This window comes from Cyrtonyx montezumae, unplaced genomic scaffold, assembly GCF_038088225.1.
Source record: "Cyrtonyx montezumae isolate F1298 unplaced genomic scaffold, pur_monq_1.0 scaffold_18, whole genome shotgun sequence".
Taxonomy (NCBI): Eukaryota; Metazoa; Chordata; class Aves; order Galliformes; family Odontophoridae; genus Cyrtonyx; species Cyrtonyx montezumae.
In genome coordinates, this window is record NW_027071914.1 from 14,593,480 (window position 1) to 14,620,861 (window position 27,382).

General features: G+C 48.1%; 1 protein-coding gene across 2 annotated transcripts in view; it reads right to left on the bottom strand.

Annotated features, from left to right (window-relative positions):
• TGFBI (transforming growth factor beta induced) overlaps window positions 1-20,096 on the bottom strand; it is a 170,670-nt gene extending 150,574 nt beyond the window's left edge. The window contains exons 1-17 of one of the 2 annotated variants that reach the window (XR_010622105.1): window positions 19,949-20,096; window positions 17,037-17,135; window positions 10,683-10,747; window positions 10,064-10,221; window positions 9,235-9,399; window positions 8,608-8,754; window positions 7,788-7,929; window positions 7,159-7,371; window positions 6,873-7,010; window positions 6,494-6,639; window positions 6,219-6,355; window positions 5,591-5,721; window positions 3,471-3,595; window positions 2,625-2,727; window positions 2,146-2,225; window positions 1,638-1,662; window positions 1,177-1,480 (exon numbers count right to left, since the gene is read on the bottom strand). Coding sequence is in view for 1 of the 2 variants with exons in the window: in XM_065734866.1 (XP_065590938.1) it covers window positions 1,425-1,480; window positions 1,638-1,662; window positions 2,146-2,225; window positions 2,625-2,727; window positions 3,471-3,595; window positions 5,591-5,721; window positions 6,219-6,355; window positions 6,494-6,639; window positions 6,873-7,010; window positions 7,159-7,371; window positions 7,788-7,929; window positions 8,608-8,754; window positions 9,235-9,399; window positions 10,064-10,221; window positions 10,683-10,747; window positions 17,037-17,135; window positions 19,949-20,079 (2,061 nt within the window). In the remaining variant the exon portion in view is untranslated. Of the gene's footprint in view, window positions 1-399; window positions 1,481-1,637; window positions 1,663-2,145; window positions 2,226-2,624; window positions 2,728-3,470; window positions 3,596-5,590; window positions 5,722-6,218; window positions 6,356-6,493; window positions 6,640-6,872; window positions 7,011-7,158; window positions 7,372-7,787; window positions 7,930-8,607; window positions 8,755-9,234; window positions 9,400-10,063; window positions 10,222-10,682; window positions 10,748-17,036; window positions 17,136-19,948 lie in introns of those variants that run through there. The other variant, XM_065734866.1, reaches the window with a different exon arrangement.
• Between the last annotated feature and the right edge of the window lie 7,286 nt (window positions 20,097-27,382).

Sequence of the window (27,382 nt, forward strand, 5' to 3'; positions counted from 1 at the left end):
CAGAATACCAAGCCCTGTAGTGCCTGGAGCTGCCCTGCATTGCTGCCCCCGTGGAGGGGAGCACTGGAGCCAGCCCACCCATTCCCAGACACAGATGGCAAAGTCTAGCCTCAGGGACACCCCTCAGTTTGAGGAAAGGGCAATATTTTTGGAGAAGCAAAATAAATGACTTTTGGAGTCATCTACTCTCTGCTGCAATGAGCAGTGGCTGTTCAGTCATCTGCTTACTCATCCATTTGTCAGTCCCATTGCAACCCAAAAAATTAGGGACACAGAGAACAAGAAAACACTTCACTACTAGGTATGAAAACACCAATCTGCCCAAACACAAACCTCCCTCCTCCCCAAACGCCACCAAACAATTGCACACACACAGTAAAAATCTCCCAAGGATCACCAACATTTTCTCATATTTATATTTTTGATTTTATTTTTAATTTTTTTATTACAAAAGAAAAAAAAGAACACAAAACAAAATCACAACCAGTATTACAAAGGCACCATTTACTGGAAGGCTTCTGCCAGGGAGAACTCTCATTTTGATATTTTTTGTCAACAAAAATTAAAATCCATAGGCATAAACAAAGCCCAATTAAAAATAAAAGAGAGAACTGTTCACTCCATAGCTTATAATTATGCAGTTTCTTCAAAGTCAATAGAGGCTTTTGTTAAATGCCTTTAAATGAGAATCGTGTGGTTGACTTCTAAAACAAAGGAGAAGAAGGAAACCAATGTTTGTTCAAAAAAACCCTCCAAAACAATAAAATAATAATTAAAAAAATATTGTTTGGGCACTGGTTAGTGAATTCAACAAATTTACCTTCTCCCAATCAGTCACCATTGGTGGTACAGCTGGCAACTCTGGTGATGCATTTGCTCAGAAAGCTAAACATCCTCATGCCATTCTGGGCAACCCTTCCCATTTCTGGTCCTGGTTTGGATGATCTCATTCCAGTGAGCTCATGCTGAGCTTCCCACTCTGGGAGCCTGGAGCAGGGGCCTTAATTCATCCCCAAGAGAGGCAGCCCCAGGGCGAGCTCTAAGCGTCTCTCTGTGCTGCTGAATCGGGCCTGAATTAAGCCCCTGCCCTTGTCCATCATAGGTAGCAAGCCCAAAACTGGGTATGTCAAAAACTGCAAATTAATGACTACTTTGTAAAAAAACAACAACAACAACAAAAAAAAAAAACAACAAAAAAACACCAACCAAAAAAACCCAACCCAACTATCCTCCCGGTGGAAACTTTGTGACCAAAAGCAAATAAAAATGGTCTTAAAAATATATATATATATGTATATGGCTTTTCATTTTTCCGATCCATTCCATTGGAAACAAAAATAAATTTAAGGGCAATATTTGGTTTTCAATGACTCTGTCCTTCCTCGTGGCGTGGGCAGGGAGGGGGATGGAGGCTCTGGCTGTGGTCAGAACCCACCCGAGTTCTCCTTCATCTTCGCCAGTAGCCGGGAGTAGACGGGTGCTGCAAAGGGGAAGAGAGAACTGGGTGGGACAGACACACGGACACGCTCCCCATCTGGGTAGGCTGCATCTTCCTTGCAGCAAGACCCCAGAGTGAACTGTTCTTTAAGGGATGGAGTATACGATAGAGTTAGAAACAAGTGGAGAAGTTGCCTTACCTAGTCGGGGATTCCTCTGAGAAACCTGCATGGAAAGGAAAGAAAACATCGTGTTTGAACAACTCAACAATCCCCTGACAGCAATAAGGCTTTGCCTGCCAATACTTCCACCCTTGGACTCCAAAAGGATGGCCACAGTTGCATACAGCAGATTTACTAGAAGAAGTACTTCTATTTCTGATATTCAGCTATTTGCTAGTTCTCCTGGCACTGCCAAAAGTGCTGAAGAAGAGCAAGACAAACAATTCTTTGGTGCCATTTGCATTATTGGAGGTTGACAGACACAGCGTGCCAAGATGTGCATGGTGTGCTATCAATGGCAGCCTCCATGATACAAAACATTGCTTCTTAGACAATCAAATATAAGAAGAGAGGATTGATCAAACCAGAAAACATATACACATTCCCTCTTTGGAAGCCAGAATCTCAACGCAACACTATCTTCAAATCACTGCTTCCAAAATGTAATTTCAGTAGTTCTACAACGGTGGATTTATTTTTTTTTTACCTTAGATAAAGCAGATGCCTGTTTGAAGATCTCTAACGCGGGATCTGCAGGCTCGTCACCTCTCTCTTGTGGCCTTGAAGCTAAGAGTGGGACAGAGATAGCATTCAGAAACTACATACATGAATGTGTATTCAGACAGATATTAACATACATAGATGGCACTCAAAGCACGCAGGCTGCTTCCTTCTAGTATTTCAATGTGTGTGCTGAAAATCCCATAACATCCACACTAAACTGAAGTAATTGTTCCCTCCCAAGGCAGAGATGGAGGTGATCAGGGTCAGGAGCAAGGAGAGACCATGACTCCAAAAAGGGCATGCCAGCAGAGCACTTGGCTCCAGCAAGAGCAGGCTGTGCTACACACCCATCCTGCACCATCTGCTCCACATTTTGACACTGTTCTCCTTACACAAGAGGTGGTTTTGGTGACAGTTCTGCAGTGATGGTGTGGCTCTAAGTGCTTCTAAGCACCAACCTACCCTGAGGCTGCAAGACAGAGCTCACAGCATGAATCACGCCGTTCGTAGCCATGATGTCACTTTCAGCAACGGGCTCCTTGTTGACGTGTATTATGTGGTTTTTCTGTTCAGGAGGAGAAAATGAAGTGAAAAAGCAGAAAATGAGAAACTTTTGTCATCAATGCTTTCCAATCTTACAAAACCTTCACTTGAACTCATTAGTTTACTAGATGGTTGTAAGCATTTTCATTTCCCTTGCTAATTAAGGAGAGTATAAAACCAAATGATAGCTTGAGCAGCAGTTTGACATGCGTTGGCCAACTCAACAGACTCTGGAACAGCAACCTTTCCATTTCTGTCCTGCATTTTCTTCCTTATGCACAGGGAGAGTCACAAGCTATATATTTTCTGAGATATATATATTTCTCCTCAGTAGGGGATTCTACATTCTCTTAATGCAGTGCAGCATTTCTGAAATGAAATTATACATCTAAATAAATCCTGCTGTGTTAGGGAAGCCTGTGCAGAGATCATTTTCATTACACTGAAAAAGATGTGTTAGCTGAACAAGCTATTCATTTGATTTATTTATGTTTTTTCCCCATGACTCAGGGTTAAATTTATAACAGCTCCTGGAAGTCATTTACAATTGGCCTTCTGGGGAGAAAGCTGAAGCCAACCACATTTCAAGATTGCCAACTTGCTGAACTGAATATATGGCAAGAGTCCCTCCACTACAACCCCAAAAACACAACTTGATGGGACCTGGTGCACATTTTGGATCAGCTCCCATACCACTCAACTGAGCAGACATCCTTTGTTCCCCAACATGGGCTCTGGTTGCAGGCCACGTCCCTGCTGACTCACCATGCTGACTTCCAGCTTGTCTCCCTGCATGGACTTGAGCCGCACAAGCGCGTTGACCGCGCCGCTCACCAGGATCTCGTCAGCCATGTGGAACTTGAGGATGCTGGCAAGCTCCTTGGCGTTACCTGGGGGAAGAAAAACATTTACATTTACATCAGAGCTTGCTTCCCTTGTTTCATCTGCTGGAATGACCCTACATGGAAAATATCATCATTTCCTAAAAGGGAAAGAAAACTGTAAAATTGAAAAGAACTGTCGGATACCCCATGGTTAGGGCACTGAGGCTACTCCTACCTGGCAGGTCAGGATCCCAACAAGTCCTGAAAGACCATCTCCTCTGAAAGACCATCTCCCCTGAAAGTGTCCCACCTTGGGACATATCAGCTCTGCCCTACACATGAAATCCTTTCCTCTTGTGATGCAGTCTCCTGTTTTTCTCACCATGCACTCTACGAACCTTCTTCTGGTGCTATTTTCACTTCTCAATGAAGCTTAGAGGGGAAAAATCTTCTGTTAAATAGGGAAGCACAGAGAGCACCCTGGTACTTACAAACATCAATACTTTCACCAACACTAATGACACTTTGCAATAGTCTTCATGGGTGAAATGGCAGGATTGCTGGGTAGGAAAGGGAAAAGTGCAGGAGAGATGGACCAGGCTCTGAGCAACCCGATCGAGCTGTGGGTGTCCCTGTTCACTGCAGGAGGGTCAGACTAGGTGACTTTTGAGGGTCCCTTCCAACTCAGACCATTCCATGATTCTATCTCACTGATGGTCCACTGACTGGGAGCCAATCCTCGCCCACTGGGTCTCTCTATTCCTTTAGATGTCCTCTGAAACAGGCCCTAGGAAGGCAAGAGGTTTCCCCACCGCCATCTATATTCTGAGAGGCAGCAGTGTGCACAGTGTGGGCCAGCAGCCCTCCTCCACATTCCCCTTTGCAGGCTGTGTCTAAAACCCAGAACAAAAGCCAGAGACAGACGATGGGGAAGAACTACTGCAAAACATGGCCTTCACATACAAAACCAGAGAAGCTCCCCCAGCAATGTGGACTTACTGTTTTGCTGCCTATATCTGAATACACTCTGAGTTTTTTTTCTCTTACGGTTTTTCTAGGGTGGCCAGCACTCACGCTGCACAGCCTCACCAGTGTGATTCACTTCTTCATCAGAAGTGTAAACTAAATATTTGCGTGAAAAAACAAGAACAACTGAAGTGCCCACATCTGGGATACTTCATTCCTGCAGACGTTTATAATAGCTACAGAACAGTTCTGAAATATTTATACATTAAGCACTGCGCTGGATGTGGAGTCTGATATTACCAATTCCTCATCCATGCACTTAAAAGGATAACCAGCCACCATGGGCAGATGCTTCCTGAATTATGACATCAATGTTTGGTTGGGCTTTAATGACGAGAAGATGTTACACTGGAATACCTGGCATTGTTTCCAACCACAGCCATTTTCCAGCATGAAGAAAATAAGAGATCCTGCTGCTTATTCAGAAGAGGGTTATTAAACACTCCCACACTTTTCTCTGCAGCCAGCCTGCATGCCTGTGCTTTTCAGGATATTGGTCTCCAACTATGCTAGACCAGAGTATTGGTCAGACTTCCTTCCTTACCCACGTATGCATAGATGGAACAGCAGCTCCATTCTTTCAATAATTACATTCCACAGAGTGCAACTTGAGGCTGAACATGGACCAGGTTTTCCATTTGCAAAATTCTCTTTAGACACCTCAATCCTACGCTACTGAAAGCCATGTTCTCTCTGCTCTCATCCCTGTTGTGCAAGGCAGAGACCTCCTCAGTTTCTCTAGAAACACCTTAGAGTTGTCTTGCTCACACCAACCAGCCCAGCCAAACTGAAGTCATAGGAAGTTCGCAGCACAGACTACAAACATGTCTTCCCAGCAGAAGTATAAGCCCATGGCCATAATTCGTGTGAGAACTCAATTCTGTTCCTTTCTATGCACCCTCAGCTTTCTGCTGCATTGGGCTTTTCTGAATTCCAGCTCCCAGCTGACAGAATGAGACATGGCAGAGAACCTGAGCCATTCCTCCAGTATTACATCAACAACACATGGCAGCTGAATGCTCTAGAAATGCTCACCCATCAGTTTGTTGAGCTCCCCCTGTGGCATGGCTTGGAAAGCTTCGTTGGTTGGGGCAAACACAGTGAAGGTACCCGGCCTGTTCAAGTTCTCCATGAGACCTGCAGACTGGATTGCAGCCACCAATGTACTGCAAGACATGCAAAACACAAATGGCTTCACCACAAACTACCTTTGTTGGTTTTTGAGCCGTGAAGTTAAAATTGCAAAATCCTGCTGGGGTCCAGCAAGTCAATTAAGCAAGAAGTTGACCACGTAGGAGATGATCCTGTGAGGGCCAATCAGAATATCTGAGAAATAACAAAACAAGTTGGGGCTGCTGAATCCCTGGGGACAAAGTGGCTTGTGAGGAGACACGAAGGCTTGGCCACCATTGGCAGAGGTGGCTACAGAGCTTCTTACTGTAATAATGTACTCACAGGGGGTACCACACAATCTTGGCTCACAATTCAACGAAGGGTTATTTGAAGTCTCACTCTCTATGATTTGAGACTGTGGTTTTGGGTACTCTTCCATGTTAGAAAAATTATGTATAGATGAGACTACGATCCATAATAAATATAACAGAAGCAGATAGAAGCAGCTCTTCTGCTTCTAACTGGCACCTAGGAAGAGCAGAAAAATCACCTGAAGCGATGGTCTGCCTTGAGAACATCCATCACTGAGCCAGTCGGTGGGGTCAACATCTTGTCCACGCTAAACAAGGTCCCAAACCTTCCTCTCTTGTCATGGGCAGCAATGCAGGCATTTTCAATGCATAGGTTCTACAAATGCAATTTCAGAAAAACAACCTTATCAGCATATGCTTGGAAAGAGAGATCCTCAGCACCAGAGTTTCAAGACAGAAGTCATTTGTGCAGAGTGACCACCCATGTTTAGCATTGCAGGCTGCAGAAACTTACATTGCGGTACACAAATACTCTCAGTTCCTTGTCACCCAGTGTCTGTAGCTTCTGACCGTGGTAAAGATATTTAGAGGAGAGCTGGTCTTTAACAATGTGGTTCAGAAGCAGATTTCTCATATTGCTGTCAACAGTGGGGCGTCTATCTGCAGCCAGGAAAATAAGGAAAGAACTAGTGAGTCACTTAGAATGACCACAGAGACACTAAAAATGTCCACATGCAGATTATTGCCCACAACAGCTTTTAATTTTGAAGCTAGATGCCACTATCTACTGAGCTGAGGCATTTGAGATAGGGTTTGCATGCTGAAACAGAGGCAGCTCAAAGCAGATCTGTAGGCTGCACTGATAGAAGAGAGGGATTTACTCCACATTTTACCTTTGAACACCTCATTCACTGGGGCAAGGAGGGTCACTCGCTCACTGCCAGTTAGATGAGAACTTAGCCCAGCTTGTCTGAAAAGGTTCATAGACTCAGAAACTTCAGATTCCTGGGCCAACTCAAACAGGGTCTTAGCTGAAAAGAAAAGTAATGCATAGTGACATCTCATTAAACACAATCCGCTCATTGCTATAAAAAAAAGCCTTACTCTAAATCTTCTTTGGCAAAAAGAATAGACAAATGAAAGGGAACAGAATGAGGGATGCAACAGTACCACCAATACCTGAGTCTGGGATCAGCAGCTCATTGACAAAGTGAACAACGCCGTTGGTAGCCAGGATGTCCTTGTTGGCAATGATGGGCTTCCCATTGAGTGTCAGCTCCTCCCCACTGCAGCCCACGTCCAGGGTGGTTCCTTCCAGCGTCTCCATCGTCAGCCCAGCGATGATGGCCTCAGCACACATGGCTGACTTCAGGATGTGGTGGTTCAGCAGGTCTGTGAGTGAAGCAAGTGTCTTAGAGAGCTGGAAATATCAATTACTGCAGATTTTGGGGATCCTTTTCTGAAGGTGACGGCCTTTGAAGTACAGGGGGAGTACAGGACTCCATGACATAGGACGCGCAGCTATTTCGGATTGTGCTGGTGTTAATACAGCAGTCTGTGGAATTAAGTGTTCTAAATGGATAATTTTTATACACTCCTGTCAACTTCAGAAAGGTTTTGTGTGGTTACTTGATTCATCTGCCAAAGGAAGTTACACTGATTAGATGCTAGTGCTCTTGTCAATTGTGTTGACTGCAGCCATTGTTGGACTGTACCAAGGAGTTGCTCAGATCTATTTGAAAAGCAGTTCTGAAGAAGTATAGAATAATCTTTGGTCTCTTGATGGGCTCGATAAACAAAGCACTTACCCCTCAGTGCTTCTGGGTCCCCCAGGATCCTGTTCAGCATCTCTCGTGGGATCTTCTCAAAGGCTTCGTTGGTTGGAGCCAGAAGAGTGTACTGGCCTTCACTCTCCAGCAAGCTGTTGAGGTCAGAAGCGGCCACAGCAGCCTTCAGAGAAACGAGGAGAGAGGGTAAAATGCGTCCAGCCAGAATGCAAAGGTCAGCAGCTTTGTCCAGGCAGTCACTGAGAGCCAGATTTATTACAGCTTTTAGAATTTCAGCGCACGTACAAAAGCCCTGAATAGCTTCTTTCAGCACTTTGGTCCCTGTATAAATTTGGCCTGGCCTCTTTTGGTTCCCTTGTGCTCCAAAAATCTGAGTACAAGAGCTTTTTTGGTCCAGTTTCAGAGCCGGTTCAAATACCCCAATGTGCCTGGAAAGGGTCACCACAGTTCCAGTAAATAATTCAGACCAGACTCTACAGCTGGCGAACTGCAGAACTCCTCTGCTTTCCTCTTTATTCCTTAACTTGGCAGATAGCAAAGCAAATATGTTGGTACACATCAAGTCTGAAGAGTTAACAGCTCCTAAGGATGTTTTTAGGATACAAGAGAGAGGGGCCAGACTGACTGCATCTCCCTCCTGATAGCAGCAGCAGGGTGACAATTATTCTCATAAAAATCCAATGATATTGAGCACTCTTCCTACAGCAAAACAAGCTCTATCAGTACAAGGATGCTATGAGCAGCTGCAAGTGTCACAGCATTACACACTGGCAAGCTTCACTAGGAGTCAGACGAGTGAATATCTTTAAGAAGCCCTTAAGCACATGTGGGTCTGACTCACCCGAAGGGTCTCCAGGCTTTCCTCGGTCTCCACGATGTGCTGAATGCTGTTTGTGGTGGTGGAGATGACTTTGTCAATGACATGAACCACCCCATTGGTGGCGTGGTGGTCAGCTTTCAGCAGCCTGGCACAGTTCACAGTCACAATCTGCAGAGGGAAAGATGCACAGGGCGTTATGGGCACTAAAACAAGAAGGTGAAGCAGCTGCTGCTGTTACTCTATTTTGAACACAGTGGGCACTAGAATATTGCACCAGCAGGAGCAGAAATGTGGTTTCCTAAAAAAACCCCATAAAATATGAGAACGTTCTTTCAAAAACTGTTTGCTTTCAAAGCTCTTTAAACACAATACCATTCAATCAGTGGTTTTGTCTACCCTAAGAAAACATGCAACTTCAAATACTTAAGCATCATGTTATACAGCAGTATGGGCAACTTCCCTGCAGCAGCATCTACGCAACCATCCACTTAGAAATGTTCCTTTTTTAGGTCCTTATAAACATCTATCCTAAGTCAACAGTCTTCAGCCTAAGCATTACATAGGCCTGGAGGACAAAGGGCTGTGCAGGAGCTGCAAGACAACATAACAACGAGCCCATTGTGGGCAGGTTGAATGCCAACACCTTACCCCATTGGGATAGTGGTGGATCTGGATGGGCAGGTTCTGGTACATGGAGTTAAGTGTTGTCCCATGCTTCAGGTCATCTGTGAGGACTCGTTTGTTCACCATGTGGTAGCGGAGGGCATTGAGCAGCTCAATGTTGACATTGCTGACCAAGGAATCCAGTGTTTCCTGAAAATCAGCAACATACATTTTTCAGCACTTGCTCATTTTTTCAGCTTGTCGCTGGGGAGAGTCAGGAGGTTTGGCTGTACCAAAGGGCCACGTGTACGAGGTGATGTGTTCAACCTTATGCTACCTGTGCAAACTCAGAGCTCTTCCATCAGAGTTCATCTTTTGCCTTAAAGCAGCAGCGAGCAGCTCTGGCAGCCCCGTCCTTGGCAGACAGAGGGCAGCAAGCTCCAGAGTGGTGTCACAGCATGGACAAGCAATAAGGTGACCAAAGGCATTTCCAAAGAGAGGGGACTTTGCACACCAATAAGGGGCTCTGCTGCTGCAGCTTGGGAGTAGAGGCTTCAAAATTATCAAGAATAAACAAATTGGCAAACAAAAACTGGAAGGGATGGAAAGTCTCTTGTCTTACTGCGACGTCTAACACTGAGAAGGAGGGAAAACAGGATGAGGTGACTTCCATATCCACCCCCTGCTGGGCACCCCCCATCACTGGGCAGCACTGGGCTCTGTCAGAAACAAAGCTCTGGAGCAAATCAGGACAGTGGTTCCCATCTTGGAAATTCCCAGCCCTTCCCACACCAGGATGTACCTGTTCTGCAGGTGGGGCTGAATATTACAGAAAGCCAGAGGAGGAAGAGGAAGAAGAGGAATGAACTCTTACAGCAGACAAGGAAGCCCAGGCCTCGTTACTTGGGGCAAAAATAGTAAAAGTTCCAGGTCCTTCGATCTCTGGCCTCAGGTTGGAGCGGTCGGAGTAGAGCTGCGTGGTGGCAGAGCCCACCACTCCCAGGGTCTCGTAGATGTTTGAGAGAGGCAGTGCTGAAAGAGGAGAGGTTATGTTCCCCAGACCCCATTAGTTCTCCCCCAGCCTCCACCAGCAACTGAGCTACATTTGCTATTGAACAGAATGTTGCTCAACTAGTGCTTGCCAGAACAGAACTGAGCAGACTGGCAGAACTGTCTGTTACTCCGTCGTTACCTCGTATTGCATTTCCAATAGAGCTATATTACTTGTTGGAAAGAGTAATTCCCTATGGCCCTCCCATGCTTGATTGAGTTTAATTATATCCAAGGTTTTAAGTTGTCTGGAATACTTTGCACGCTTTGGAGCTAATCTGGCACTCAGCTGGTGCTCTGCTAAGTCCATTTTTGACTCATTCAAGGCAAGCTTGTGCACAAATTGCAAAACTCAAATCCACTCTGAGTAATTTTCTAACATTCTCCTTAAGTGGGGTGATGTATGATTTTTAAAGACTAAAAAATGTCAAACATGTTTTTACCAGCTGGGCAGCCTTTTTCTCCAGGAACTTTTTCATATCCAGGACAGCACTCGTAGCTGATTACTCTGGAATAAGAGATGGACACAGCAGATTAGCAGAGAGTATTTCACTGCTTTTTCTGTAGTAGCTATAGCCCTGCCTGCACTCATCTCTATTTGGTGATGTTTCTAAAGCAAACTCTTCCTCAAAAATACATACTTGAGCTAAAGACAAGCCAAATCTATCATCTCTTCCAGGACTGTACATCGCCAACTCCTCCACAGAGCAAAAATTATTTCTCTTCAAAACAGCACCTATTTTGCTGGTCTCTGTATGGTCCCAACAGAAAAGGAGGTGAGCTCAGCACCAGCTCAGGATCTGCACAGGACAGAGAGGTGAGGCACAGACCTGCAAGTGAGGGTGGACATCTATATCTCCAGGTATCTCCTAGTGGGATTTGGTGCCAGCTGCCTATTTCCCAGCTGCTTTGCTCCAGCACAAGCCAGCAGCAAATACTGAGCAGCCACCTATACCACTGAGAGCTTCAAGCCAGTGGTGGCACACGCACTCAAGGCACGTAAGAATAAGGACTGACAAAACTCAAGTGCTTCTTTGATCCACGACAGAGGGAAGCAACACAAAATGTAACCAGAACACCCAATAGCTCTGATTTGTATTTGTATTTTTGGCAGTGGGAGTTCAGTTCATTGAGTTCATCCCTTTCCTCAGGAGGATCTCCCAGTGTATCAGCTGGGTTTGGGCAAAGCACTGCAGCTCCAGTATGACTGCTCTACCAAACCAGCCAAGCATTTCCCCTGTGCTTCATCCCATTCCTGTCCATCTCAGAAACCATTTGCTTGTTTACAGCAACACTGGCACGATAGATCCAGAGGGGAAAGGGCATCTCTGGTGTTGGCTTCTTGGAACTGCTGATGGATGTGCATCCACGGCCTGAATGCTGCACCCATTGTCTGCAGCTCAATGGGAAATAAAAGAAGTCATCTGATGCTCAAAGCTGACCATTAAAGGGAACTTCACCATACAAACAGGAAAAAATAAATTCATAAAAGTCAGCCCAGGAGTGGCCTGTTTATTTTTCACAGGGGTTTCTTTCACTCGTTGCTCTCAGGCTCGGCATGGAAGGAGCAAGGCCACCTGATGGATGGGCTGGGGCAGTGACACAATTGATATTCCTCCTGAAGAGAAGTGTTTCCTCTGTGCTCCCATCTGGATTTGAGACTAGCCCGGTGCACACCCACTCAGAGAAAGCAAAATCCTCTAGCTTCAGATATTTGTCATCATTTTAACAGTGTTAAAAAACAGTGGAAATGCCTGGGGTTTAAGAGGGAATTCTTCAGGGTAATTAAGAGCCAGCAAGTGAAACAAATACCTGCTTCTCTGTGACAGAAGCAAATAAATTCCGTGTCATGGTTTCCTCAGAGAATTACAAAGCAAACCCAGACTGATTGTCTAGACATTATATATTCCATGTGGGAAAGAGTTTGCCTAAAGCAATCCCTTCCTTTGACTACTGGAGATCTTAACACCCTGCTGCTCCGCTCTCCTCAGCCCTCTGTCCAATGTTCATTACAAACGAACGCTTTCTCCCTGCTCCACCTCCCTCCCCTACCTCCCATTTTTCATTTTTTTTCCACCCTAGAAGCTAAACCCAGTCTAGACAGTTCCCTTGGTTCGGAGCTGTAATCAAAGACGAAGAGCTGATTAAAAAGAAATCACTGCAAAGTTCAGCATAAATAATTCCTGAGTGCTGACACAGGCTTTAAAAGGCTTATTTATGGATCAGTGGGAGCTGAATGAGCTGCGAGGAGGGGGTGGGATGTGATGCACACAGGGCTCACTGCTTGGGGCTGGGACAGGACCCGAGGGCAGTGGGATGGGACAGGACCACACCACCTGCTTTTTGAGGTGGAGATCATCTCCAGCATCACCACACCAGGGCAGCTAACAGCGAGGAGCACCAAGGCCAGCAGGGGGGTCAACTCCAACTGTGGGCAGGCTCCTTTGAGCTCCCGGTCTCAATCACCCGCTGAAGGGACGCACCAGCATTACCTGGCCCTGTGTGCCATTCACCATTCACAACCTCCCCTCCCATCTCATCCCGTATAATCTCAAGAAGGATTTATTTCTAAGGCTTTCTGAATACCAGGAAAGGCTGGCTGGGCATAAAGGCGCCCAGCCAAGTGCTGGCCCCTACAAGGAGCCAGTCTAAGGGCTCACAAAGCCATCCCCGCCTTCAGCCATGTTCCCTGCTGTGGCTGATGGGCTGAGGTGAAGCCATCCAGTGTGACCACCCAATGTCTCCAATGAAACATGGATACATCTCAAGGGAGTGCTCAGTGTTGGGGCCCGCTGGTCCTGCAGCCTCATCCAGCCCCAGGGAGCTGCACTGCCCCACAGTACCATACAGATCTATATGGAAACAAGGGTGCTCCTTTGACATCTTCTCCACGAGCCCCAGTTTTCACAAGGTGAACAATCTGACCCTGCTGTCCAAGGGTTTTGGAAGTACCAAATCCTTAAAATCCACAGGATTTGGCACAAGAGTCAAGTCAAGATGCTGGTGTCACCTCAGCTGGCTCCACGCCGCAGGATGAGTTCAATAAGCAATGCTCTCCCACAAACAGCACTTGTCACCCACTCTGCAACACCTCCAGCCACAGTTTTCTGCCCCCCTCACTGAGAAATTTGGACTTGAGACTCCATAGCTCTTCAGGCTTCAGTTTGGAAACGTTGCATTCCTAAATGGCCAAGAGCCTGAGTGCAGAAGCAAGCTCCTTGCTTTTTATTAGTCATTGTTTCACTGCTGGGGCATTCTTAGGATCTGAAATTAAATTTTAAGTGCATTTTTCAAGGTAATAAAAATAAGCTTAGGCATATATTAGTGAATAAAGATCCATTTGTAATAATTTCCTGTAACAAAACCCATATGTTTTGGTTTTGTAAAAAGTGTGCCAGAGATTCATTTCTCTTCCTGAGCTGAGGAAAGCACATCACACACACATACACAGAAGAAAATAGATTCATTCAAAAGAATAGGGAAAAGTACTAAGGGGCAGCTTACTGCTACTAGTTACTCCTGAAAAAAAAATAATTAAAAAAAAAAGTGTGTAAGTTGTTCTGCTATCAAGGCAGAAAGTGTGTGTGGGAAGCATTCACTGCAACCCCCACTTCCAAAAGTATGAGCCCCGTTCTTCAGGGAGGTAGGAACATATAAAAAACCCAGTCACAACGATGAGAATATACTCTAAAAAAACTATTTCCTTGGCCTTGGAATAACCAACAGTGGAAAATTACCTAATTACCAAAACAATCTTGTTTCAGTGCTCATTAAAGTCAAAGCAGCGTCAGCCTTCTTGCCAACTGCCTTATCTCACTTCATCAGCAAGCAATGCAATGATAAAACGTACATAAATCCTCTATCTAATTTCTCCCCAAATGCATGAGCCAACACTTTAGCAAAGAGGAGAAAAGCAGAAATAATAATAATAATAATGTAGATAAAGAGGTGAGAGTCCCCTTCAGATGCATGAGCTGGATTTTCCATCGTGCACATCCAGCACCGGCGCAGTGCTCCACTCCAATGCACTGGAAGATGCTGTTCAAGAAACAAGTCTGCAAAGCCATGCCACCAAGGCTGGTGCTCACAGATAGAAGTTGTTTCTGCCAGGTGAGAGTGACAGAGCAATGCCACGCAGCATCCTCTGCACCTCTGGGAGTGGTTCTGGGGCAGCACCTGGAAGGTGATGCACCTGGAGGTAAGAGTGAAGACCAAGCACATCCTGAGTGTTGGGCTAGATGATCTCAGTGGCTTTTTCCAGCCTTAATGATTCTGTGATTCTAGCTCTCCAGTTTTTCTGTGTCTCTGAACATGCTAGGATGAAGGAAAATAGAAGAAATCAAGCAGTTAAATGTACCCTCCTGGAGCCAGGTACTTGCATCTGCAACACACATTTTGTGGCACCACTGACCTTTCAAGCAAATGAAGAAGATAATAGGTCAAAAGCAAAGTGGATGCGCTGAGTCAAGCATCTCCCAACCTACAGCTTCACAAAAGTGGAAAAAATCCTTTTAGGAAGAGAAGTGATCATGCTTATCCAGAGATGCTCCAGTGAGACACAGGCACTGGGACCTGCTGGGCTGAAAAAGTGCTGCAGCCACCATGGGGAAGACCCAAGCATGGATCCCAAGTGAAGGCTGCAGCTATGCCACACATGCCAAATCCTGACTCTGAGACATGAAGGTGTTCTCAGGAGCCCTGCCAGACCAGCTCAGCCCCATGCACAGGGCTGGTTTTGGGGCTCATGCTGAGCACCTCCTGGGAGGCAGAGCACCCAGCACAAAGCACCCCAGGCCCTGACACTGCTGTGAGAGTCTGCTTGAAGCAGCACAGCAAATAATGCCCTTTATGAACAGCTCCTGATTGCTTCCATACGCCGGGAGCACGGCGTCCAGCGGGAGCCATCACCAGCAGAAGTCTGTAATCAGAGCTGTCCCAGGGTCCTCTGGAAAATCTGAGTGAGGCACACATCCTTTGTTTTGCATCAGCACATAAGGAGCAGAGCAAGGCCTGGGCTCAGAAGTGGTTAGGAAGGGAGAAAAGGACAGTAAAACCCATTGTTGGGATGACGCAAAGAACAGCGAGCAAATTCCATGTGTAATGGGAACATTATCTCATAGGTTAACACACAGGTTAATGCTGCATATGCTTTCTTCTCAGCAATGCATCATTGGATAAGACATTTGGGTAAAAGCAGGGGAAAGAAGGTTGGGAGAGATCACTCCATCAAAATGACATCACCAGATGCCTCAGTTCCTCCTGGAGATAAGCAGGTGAGCTGCTCTCTGCCAAATGCAGCAGCACATTGGGTTACTTGAGGTTTAGCTTCTGATACGCTTCAGAGCTGAACCAACCCATGGTTGGCATCTCTTTGCTGTTCAGTGATTTTAAGGGCAAAGCTATCCCACACCCACAGCACTATCTTGTTTTGTTTGGAGGCCACACTACTCTCTTATCAGAAGAAGCAAAGATGATACCACGCTGCCGTGCCAGAATCTGGTCCACTGACATCAAAAAAGGCCACTGTCCAGCCAAGATGGGAGTCTGAATTCTGATCATTCCAGTTAAATCTGCCTAGATTTGGTGCTTCCATAGACTTAGGGGGGAGCTGGTTTGCTCCACATAAGGAGCAGTTCTACCTCCCTCCTCACAATACCAACACGGATCCATAAAACCAAATCCGACAGCCAGCAAAAACTGCTAAACCAACAAAGGCAACCAAAACAAGAGCAGCACAGCTCACCCCCACTACAGACCTCAAAGCCTGCTGTTTACTACAGAACCAGAGTTTATTTAATCAGCAGTAAAGAGCAGCACGTTCCTATAGATCCAATTACACATTACACGGGTCCACGCGCAGCGGACGATTCCTGTTGTTTGCTCTAGCTCAGCAACTTCTCAAGGTGCATGACTTCAACCGAGGAGAAGCTGCCCAGCCTTTGGTTTCATCCATCTGAAGCTCTATTTGGACTCCACGGAGGAAAAAAAAAGCTTCCCCACTCTGGATCGCAGCCTGGCACCGAGTCAGGCACGCATTATCTGCTGACTGCATCACTCACAGGAATGTCCCCAGGCAGATCGGGCCCATCCTTTATGCAACAGCTACTTGAACATTACTGTTTGCAATTTTAGATGCAGAGTTGGCCCAGGAGTGTAATTAACTTTCCTGGTGGAGTCATCAGAGCGCTGGCTAGAAAGAGACACCTCTTCGTTTCTGTATTTACTTCCAAAGAAAACGTGTAGATGAAGGTTATGGTCTCTCCAACATCCATCAGGCTGCCTTCTCTGCCTGATTTGTTTTTCTCAGCTAGGCAGCAATGGGCCTAGCAGCGAAAGGAGGAGAGACACTAACGACTAGAAGACAACTGCTCCATGCTTTGTTATGGCATCCACCCCTTACAGCATTGAGAGTCACACAAGAACCTACAGAAATTCAACTAGAATAAACCCTCAGGGTTTGAATATCACAGAATCATAGAATGGTTTGGGTTGGAAGGGTCCCTCCAAGGCCATCTGGTCCCTCTTCCTGCAGTAAGCAGGGACACCCACAGTGCTCAGAGCCCCTCAGCCCCACCTGGGCTGTCTGGAGGGATGGGGCACCCAATGCACCTTCAGACAACCTGCTGCAGTGCCTCATCACCCATACTGTAAACAACCTTTCCTTACATCCAATCTAAATCTCCCCTTTTTGTTCGAAACAATGTCCAGGACATCCAACTTGCTCTGCACCATGTGCCTCTCCCCCCAGCACTCAGCGGGGTCCTTGGGGCAGACCTGGGGGGTTCCCAAGTACTCACGTCGCCTTCCCGCAGATCTTCCTCTGGTACCACTGCTTGCAGTTGGTGAAGTATTTCCTGTTGGTGCCAATCAGCTTCTGCACAGCACAGACGTTGGGGCTGCGGGAAGGACAAAGCAGAGTGGGGTCTGTTAGGGGCCCAGCAGCACCTGGAGGGGTCAGGGGGAGGGAGCATGGGGAGCGGGGTGTGTTGGGGCAGCCGCAAAGCAAAGGGAGAAAGGGAAGAGCTCTCTCTTCACTCTGCAAGGTTATGTTTTTCTTTACCTTGCTCAAAATCTCCACATCTGGCCATCTTTCACCTCTTCCCAATGAAAAAATAATTAAAAATAACAGTTTGGTTACGATTTCTGTGTCAAACAGCAATTTACAATCTGGAGCCCCAGCTGAAACCTATGATATTTCTGCAATAATTCAAACAGCCACCAAATTTTTGTTGTTTAGGAGCTAATGGAAGACGGATATGTATCAGCACCCAGCACAGATCCTTCTGCTGTCTGATAGCCTCCGCTGGAAGCAGATGCTGATGAGGAAGGGCAGCACTGTGTGGGGTAGCACAGACCAGTGGCAGCTGTGAGACCCCAACTTAGCAGCTCCCAGGAGCAGCTCCTCCACCAGAAGAGCACACGTGGGGCACTGCGTGTGTGAACCATCCCACTGAGAGCTGACAGCAGCATTTCAGCTTTCTAAGAAGCTGAGAGCAAAGCTGTGGTCAAACAGGAGCTGACTCGTGTCTGCTTTGGCCAGCACAGTGCTTCCCTCCTCCTCCCATCTCCACCACTCTGTGTTTCACATGCCAGCAGCTGTGGGCACGGGCACGGCCCCCTCTGCCCATTGCTAGTGCGAGTGGGCACACATCATTCCCTTGTTATATATAGGGGGAGCGACAAGTAGAGGGAATCTATTAAGAAAAAAGAGTAGAAATCACAAATTCAAACATCCAGCTGGTGCAGGCTGGCAGCAGCTCTGTGCTTTCCACGCCAAATCACGGCTGAGAGACACGTCTGTGCTCTGTGACTCAGCCCACCTCTGCTCCCCTGGCCCCGCCGTGCTGAAATGTGGTTCCAATTAGATGGAAATTCCGAATCTCGCCTCAATTTCAGCGTCTGGCTGACGGCGGTGGACAATCCCTCTAATATTCATCTTGACAAGCCTGGCTACTGAAGGACTCGTTTGATCACTTCCCCCACGTCCCTGGGAGAAGCCTGCCAAGAAAACCCCAAACCGGTGCTTCGTTTCCCCCTCCTCCCTAGCCTGGACCCAGCACTGCAGGGGGACGACCTGTCAGGAAAAGCTCTTCCCTGAGGAAGAGAGAGGTCCCCCCAGGGCCGTGCTGTCAGTGATTCCCACAGGCCGGCTGTAGTAGCAGCTCCCCGCCGTGCTGCGTTCTGGGGCTTTGCCCAGTCTGGCTTAAAACGAATTTGTCAACACTCTCCCCTCTCCTCATTGGAGTTCATCACGTCTGCCATGGCGTTCCCAGCACGCCGCGCTGATCAAACCGCCCATTGTTAGCTGTGCTGGAGCCCAGCGCTCAGCAGGCACAGCTGGGGAAGGGGCAGAGCAGGGCGGGATTCCTGCACAACCCCCCAGGTCCTGCACCCAAGCGATGCTCGGATGTTTTCATCTCCAAACATTAATGCTCCCCCTATTCTTTTCCCTTCGCAGACCTGAGCTGATGCACTCATGAATTAAGATGTCCAAGTGCTGCCGCAGAGCCCAGCGCTGCTGCCCGGCTCAAGGGGAGCACTGATGGAGCAGAGGATGCTCGCAGAGAGGGGCACTCCTCCTGCACATCCCTCCTAGGCAGGGCAGTGTGCCCCGCAGCCTTGCGATGTGACATCGCTGCACCCCTTCGACACATCATCAAATCGGTGTTCAGAGCTGCACCAACTCACAGCCCTGAGCACATTCACTTCGTTTCGGACGGCACAGAGGTGAAGAACAACGCTGTATTTGCGCATCAATCACCGCGATTCACTCAGCACCGAGGTTTTACAAACAGACGTCTGCTCTCGGGGTTTGCCCCCCTTAGATTCTCCGCCTGGTCAGACAGGCAAAGCGTTCCCCCTTCTTGTAAATACTGGGCTGGATCCCTGCCAGCACGTATCAAATTGCAATATTTCAGCCCAGGGCTTTTTATTTTTTCTTTTTTTGTAAAGCCATTCATGACCCTCAGGCGATGCATTTAAACGGAGGGCTGCAGTTCAATCAGTGCCACCGCGACGGGTGACAAATGCCACCTGAAGCTTCCCCTCGTCGTTTCACTCCAACTCGTTCCCAACTCTACTATAAAGACAGCGGGAGCAGCCGTGAACGCCCGGTCGGTTTTCTACCTGTCAGTAAAAACATCACGCTACACTGCTCATCCAGCAAGAGAGATCTACCCACACTGCTGGGATACTCCGTACCTCCGGAGGTCTCTGGTTAAAGAAGTCAGGAAAACATTCACGACGCAGTCAGATCAAGTTGGTGCTCACCCTTCTGCCACTCAAACTGGTTTCTTTTTTTTTTTTCTATACGCTCATGAAAGCGATAATCCCTTCCATGGGATGCTTAGCAATTCCAAATCCGGGATTATTATTTTTCCTCCCGTTTTTCCTTAACGAGGATAGCATCACTGAGCGATCCAAGAGGACACCGGGACTAGGAAGCATCCCGAGAGAAAGGGGGAAAGTTGTCAGAGGGAGGAAGGAAAAGTTGTCAGAGGGAGGAAAAGTGCTATGGAAGGAAGGAAAAGTGGCAGGGGAGGAAGCACGCGGCTGATCGCGGCCGGGCTCGCCCCGCACACGGAGCCCGGCAGCTGCACCGAAGAAAAAAAAATATAAATAATAAAAAAGAAAGTGTCGTGGCTATTTCTTTCGTTGTTTATCTTTTTCTCCCCCCTCTCCCCGCGGGCAGAGCGGAGCCGCCGCTTACCCGTGCTGCCGGCCGCGGAGGCGGCTGTGCTGCAGGACCTGCTGGTACGGGGACTTGGCGGCGGCGGCGAACCCCAGCAGCAGCAGCAGCAGCAGCAGCAGCGGCGGCGGCGGCAGCGACGGGCGCAGCATGGCCGGGGCCGCTTCGGGACGGGACGGACGGGACGGAGCAGCCGCGCGGCCCCGTTAAATGCGGCGGCGGAGCGGGGGCGGGGAGCGGCGGGGCGGCCCCGCGGGGGGAGCGGAGCCACCGCCCGGCCCGGCCTTGCGGGATGGGGGGGAGGGAGGGGGAGAGGGGGCCGCCCCGGGGACGGCATCCAGCCGTCGGGCCGTCTGCCCAGCCCTCCGCCGGTCCTCGAGCAGGGCGCTCTTCCAGCCTCCCTTCGTCCGCAGTTCTCCTTCCGAACACTTTATTCCCACCCCATCCCCTCCCCCCCCTCCTCCCCCCCATCTTCCCCACCGATGCCACATTCCCGATGTGCTCAGGGGGTCCCGTCCGATCCCAGCCCCCAGGGAGCTGCCTTTGTTTGTCTGCCCATCCTGTGCTGGCACCTTCTCACGTGGCTGCTGCATGCCACCACCTCTCAGGGCCCTGCTTGGTGAGAGGCTCCTTTCGTAGCCCAGCAGGAGCAGTGGGGCTGCTGACAGTGCACTCTGCTAGACCAGGCTGCTTGTGTCCCCTGGGTGAAGCCCCAAGCCATCCCACAAGTCCCTCTGAAGGGCTACAGACGCTGTGAGATGCCAGCCCATTGTGGCAGTATGATGGTGCCCTGGGAGCCTGCCCAGCCCTGCAGACAGCCCCAGCATCCCAGGCAACACAGCAGCTCATATGGGAAGTTTCCATCCTATTTCCATCCCAGCTAAGAGAAGACAACAGTGTTCAGTGCTCATAACGGTGACAAAAGCAGGGAAGCCAGACCTGCACCGAAGCCAACACCGCACCCACCCCATGGGCGTCCCAAGGGGAGAGACAGAGCAGAAGTTGTAATGGGGCTGAAATGTGGGTGAAGCACAAAGCAGTGCCCCTCGAGCAGTGTCAGCACACTGGCACAGCCTGCCCAGGGAGGTGGTGGAGTCATCGTCCCTGGAGGTGTTCAAGAAACGGCAGGGATGGGCCAACAGTTGGACCTGGAAGTCTTTTCCAACCTTATTGATGCTATGAAAGAGTCAGGGAAGCCTCATGTCACCTGGCTCCCAATTTCATCACCCCGATGCACCGCAGCGTTCCAGATGTGTTCCTGATGAACTCACTCTAGTTGGACCAACAACAGACTTGAAGGGCTCTTTTCTCCCTCAATCTTTCTGGAAGGCAGAAGGGGTCCTTTGTGGCCACTTGTCCTTAGGGACTTCTGCAAAAGCCTCGAGGGAATCTGCAGGCTACAGGAAGGGCAGCAGCTCAGCAATGGACAGGAATTGAAATGTAGCCAGGGAGCAGCCACTGAGCCAAACAGAAGAACTCTTCAGCAATAATAAACACTTTTTATTTACAAAAATAATTTTCCCTCAGCAGTAAATAATTCTGATCAGTGTAAACAGCATTAACCTTCTGGGATAAAGTACACAAAACCTTTCCCCAGTTTCGGGTTTCCTCTCCTCACTGCTCCTCCATCAAATGGATAGAACACAAAGAATGACCTGCAAGGGCTGCTGTCTCCAGCCCCAAAGATGAGAAATAGAGACTTCACATCTTATGGGTTTTAAACCCTGTTAGTTATTGCCTAACCCCAACCTTCCCCATCTAGGTCTTATGTTTTTATCTCCCACTGCTGTTTTTCCTCCTCCCCGTCCCTCCCTTGCAGTCCCACTGCCTCCTGGTTCCTCTTCAGTGCATCCCCATTCATTACCCCATGCCAGCAGGACTCTCTGTACTGACCAAGCCTTCAATTAGTTCCCGTGAATCTTTTTGAGAGTGGGTTGCCCGTTTCAAAGAAATATTCCAATACATGGGGCCATCAGACTGTGACGAACCCGCTTGTGAATGAGCAGTGCTTCACCTTGCACTTGCTTTAACCTCTGCTTTCAGGCAGATGTTGAGTTTGAAATGAAATCCACGTCCAGTGGGCTCTGTGCACACTCATGCAAATACTCTGAGATCAATCACGTGGAAAATGGCACTTGTACAGACACTCCTGTACGCATTTCAGGGTAACAGCTGCTCCACTGACAGAGGGGACCACAAGATGTGCCCCAAAGCCTCAATCAGAGGCTATTAAAGATTCGGCTGTATAAACAAATCTGAAGGCTGAAGTTAGAGCATAAATCTCTTTTGCTTTGCTCCATAGCTGCACAGGAGGGTTAACAAACCATCACCTTTCCACCTCCCCCAGTAACAGCCATAGGAGAGCTGAGGGGCACGGACAGTGGGGATGGACTGATGGCTGCATTTGGTGATCTGAGAGGTCTTTTCCAACCTTACTGATTCTATGATCAACAGCATGGAATTTAAAGGCTGCCGTATTAAAGTTCTGCTTTCCTCATAGTAGTATAGGCAACAATTTCCGTGATGAAAAGTTTTAGCTGTATTTGGTACAACCCACACTGCTGAGGCAGACTGAATCTCCACTCAGTTTCACACACTGAGGGCACAGCAGATGCTCCTTCATGCCACGCTCTCTCTTTCACACATCAGTCTTGCAAAAAAAACTCCTGGTTAAAACCACACAATCCTCATTGTTTCCCTTTGTAGGCAGCTTCATCTGATGTGTCTGGAGTCTGCTGTAAAAGGAAGGGAACTAATCTTGCTTTCCCTGCCTCCTCCCATGGGGCAGAAGGGAATTGGTGGGGTTTATCCTTCGGCGCTTCTCAAAGCTCTGTGCAAAAGGCACTGTGTGTGTGTGCAGTGCTATGGCTGCAGTAACACACAGATCAGCAATGCAGAGAGCTGCAGGCAGCACGGGCTGTCTTGGAGGCCCCAGTAAGGCCTGCAGCCTGCTCAGCCTTTGGGTGGGAATTCAGAATAAAATAAAAACCAGGGTTGTGTTTGGAGATGGGGGATGAATAAAGAAATGTATAGAGAGAGAATAGAGAATAATAGAGTTGAAACATGCTTTGGCCATCAAATCCAGTGGGCCAAGGGCCACTGCCTTAGAATACTAGAAACAGAGTCAGAGAATCATTAAGGTTGGAAAAGACCTCTCAGATCTCCTGGTCCATCTATCACCGATACTGCCCACTTAACCATGTCCCTAAGTACCACTCCTACATGTTTCTTGAACACCTCCCGGGACAGTGCCTCCACCACCTTTTTAGAGCCTGAGAGAAAGAACCCCCCCTGCATTTATCCCCATCACAAAGCTCTGCCAGATCCTCAGTCTGCAGCATCCATACAGGACCCTTGCAGCCCTCTGAGTACCCAGCAGCTCCCGGAGCCACCGTGCTCCATCCCAAAGCCAACTCTGCTTGAAGGAAACCAGGTGGAGAGACTGTTTGTTTGGGCTCTCCTTTCTCATTAAGCCCGGAGTTGTTGCTGGATGCCTTGTTAGGCCTGCCCAAATTAATGAACGACCGCCCCACCGGTACGTAGCGGGGCACTGCCAGGCACCCCACTGCCCTGGCCCCGGGGAGTGCTGGCCAAAAAGGCATTTCCACACCATACTCTCCTTCCTTTTAACGTGTCACTGAGATGGAAGAAATATGTGTTTCATCTTCTCTGGGATAAACAACACAACTGTCTTACCTCATCGTGTAAGCTCGTAACTGTCTTCCCACATTAAATGCTTTGGGATGAGTCTGTTTCAGAAGGTCTCTGCATTGCTCCATTTCTCCTGCGTACACGGATGGGCACAGACACAAAATAAACCCACCAAAACTACTGAACAGCACTGTGGGGCCGAGCTGATATCCCCTCATCTGTTTTCTATTTCCCCCTGCCCATGCTGCAGATATACGATACAGTAAAATTATAGGGCAGGAAGTCACAAGGAGCAGCAATCCAACTTTCAAGGAATAATTCAGCAGCACTTAGTCAGATCGTCCATATACCAGAAAGAAAAAGGAGACAGAAAACAGCTCCCACAAGGCACTTCTAGCTCTCACATGTTCTCATTTTGTTCCTTATCCCTCAATTTATCTTCTTGATTTCAGCAAGCCAGCAATGAAATAGAAAAACCCTAAGAAATCCTGCTCTGACGTATTGTTCTGGGGAGTATTCGTTTCCACGCATTGCCATGGAAAAGTCTGTGCTATCACTGGAGAGTAAACCACTTGAAGAGCAGTCTACAGGCCTTAAAATGGATAAAAGCAAGTTTTTTCTGGCCCACTTCGACTGATTTAAGGTCTGATAGACGCCCGATGTCAGCACCGTAATCTGCTGGGCTTGGCTGTTGGCCACTTGGTAATGCAGGAAGAGAGCAAACGTTGTAGCATCCTGAGCCAAATTACAGCAGACTGTTATTTTGGGATGCTAAGCTTTGAAATCTGAATTCATTTAGTTTATTATGATATACTGAAACTTCCTTTAAAAAAAAAAAAAAGAAAAGAAAAAGGGGGGTAGCAGTTAATTTCTGTTAAATACAGCAAGCAGATGAAATCACTCCCTGCCAAGAAGATACTGCAACTACATGATGTGAATAAACCATCTTGTAACAGGACACGCATAGCCAGGAGGCTGCTCCTGCTATCCTATAGACTTTGGATGAAATTCAGCTCACTGAAACCACGGCAAACTCTGACTCGAAGACCGACCTCAGAACAGCCCTCCAGAACAGCTCAGCACCATCATTTCTCAAGCAAGACTGTGGGAGCCGTTTTCTCTCCCCACTCTCCATCCGTGATGCACTCAATGTGACAAACAGCCACTGCCTATTCCATCGTGTCTGGGTGTGTTTCACGTGGTGTTCGTGAAACACGGGAACAAAAAAACATCAGAGTGAGAAAGTGCAAGAATGTTCCCCACTGTATATTTTGCAATACGCTACCCACATTTCTGAAGCAAACCCAAGGGTTTATACGAGCCCTGTGGGCTCCCACAGTTAGGAGTATACTAAAAATATTCACAATTACAGTGTTGGGAGGCCAAGCGCAGTGCTGGGAGAACAGCAGAGTGTTTCTCAGGGCAGAGGGCAATGGTCGCAATGTCTCACTTGAGTTACATCTTCAACAGCAGGAAAAGATGCTTGCATCTAGGAGAAATAGAAAGAGTGTGAAACAAAAATAGCTTTTGGCCATTTCACATAGTGTTTGCACATCACTTTGACGTGCTAAGGGAACTGGAATGGGTCAGTCTGGAGAAGAGGAGGCTCAGGGCAGACCTCACTGATCTCTCCAGCTCCCTGGAAGGAGACTGGGGCAAGGTGGGGGTCAGCCTCTGCTCCCAGATAACAGTGATAGGATGAGAGGGAATGGCCTCAAGTTGCACCAGGGGAGAGTCAGGTTGGAAATTAGGAAAAAATCCTCCAAAACAGCAGTCAGGTGTAGGCACAGCTGCCCAGGGAGGTGGTGGAGTCCCCATCCCTTTTGGTACTCCAGAACGTGGAGATGAGGCACGTGGGGACAGTCAGTGGGCATGGAGGCAGGGGGGGGGGGGATCTGAGAGGTCTTTTCCAAATGTAGTGATGCTGTCTATGATTCCATGACCTCCTCAGGTCTGTGTGACCACAGATGTGACATCCTGGAGGAGCTGCACAACTGGAAGGGAGGAAGCTGAGCACCCCCCTTCTTGGCATGACAAAAAAGCCAGTTGTGCAGGGAAATCACCTTCCCAGGTGTTATGGTTTTGTGATTTTTGTTGTATTGTTGATATTCTTTTGGTAAAATTGGACAGATGCTTTCTGGGAGGGGGAAACTTGCACCAAGCCAGGCCTGGGATGGGGAGAAGGACAATGGGAAGACGCAGACATCCCATTCCCCACTGTCTGCTTTGGGTGGCTGCATGCCAAGCAGAGCTTCACCCAGTAACGTGGTTCTGGGGCACTGCCACCCATATACATGCACACACAGACAGAAACACATGCCCTCGTAGGTAGGCATGCAGGGTTCCTCATCACTGCAAGGAATCAAGGGGGACATATGGCTTCATTTAGTCACAGTGGTTTTGTAGTTACAGTTGAGTAGATAACATGACAAGGCTCGTAATCATTTCTAAGAGGGAATGATTTGGTAATGCAGTCTACACAGCTTGTAAAGGCTCCTTGATAGAGGGCCAGGAGAGCTGGAACAGTTTGGATCCATTTCCTTACTGCTGCTGAGAACGAATGCTGCAATGAGTTAGGAGGGCTGAATGGAAAATAATTGCCTTCATTATGCAAGTTCAATGTACAGACATATGTTCCTGGATAAACCACTTCTACAACTAGCCAGGTCTACGTAGTTCCTTCTCTGCAGAACGCAAGGAGTGGTGTTTTCCACGTGTTTTGGTCAGGCACTGGGACAGGCACACGCTGCTTTATCCAGCAGGACGTGCACACATCTCTGACATCCACATGCATTTGGGTTTGTGGCTTTTTACAGGAGACACGGGTGTGGGAATAGGTCTGGCAGGGGATGTCTGAGTGTGCACCAGGAGCTGGGCACAGCCATAGCTGGGGGAAAGCAGAGACACAGAATCTTATGGGATCGACAGCACGACGTGAAGCAAGATGTCTTGGGCCAAATCCAGCTCCTCTTGCTCAGGCAAAGTGATCTCTTGATTTCAGTGGTGCAAGGTAAACAGAACCCGAGCTTTTGGCATTGATGGGAGGAGTCACAGAAGTTATTTCTTCATGCAATACAATAGGACTTTGTATTAGAATTAGCCCCAAGTGCCTGGAAATCTGGAATTCAAATGAAGCAAAACCTCACTGCAACCAAAGAGCTGCCTGAAATCAAAGTTCTTTCCACCACTGCTCCTCCAAAGCGGCATTGCCAGCTACTAAGAACATGAATAAGCGATACTCTAACCTGGGAGGGTGCCAGCAGGATTAGTCTGGCAGTTGCAGCACAACCACGACAGACAAATTTCTTCATTATTAGTTTTTAATTCTTCTACGTCTGCTTCTCACAATGCTTTGGCACCGTCTGTACTCATCACTCTGACTCTCAAGCTGGCAGGCAGACACGTTTGCTTTCTCCTTTCAGTACACGGGAGGGATGATGGGTTAATTGATGCGAGGAGGAGCTCGGGGAGCTGCTGCAGAGCCCCATCGCAGCGGGAAGCAGAGCTCCCTCCTCCAGCTGCTGCGGGAGAGACGTTTTGTCCATGAGCAGGAACAAATATTTATCAGACAGCCTTTCCAGTCATATGGTCCTAATCCTCGCAGCAATGTGAAACTCCCAGGATGAGGTCATGGTTGTTTAATCGCAAATCCCAAATTGTAGTTGTTGTTTTTTTTTCTAGAGGCCAGGTCAGGTAGGTAGGAGATCTGAGAGCAAAGCACAGAGCTCAGGGGATGTGATTATTGCAAACACACACCCAGCAACATGCACCAAGTCTTGCTCCAGGCCACAGCCAGCTGCCAGG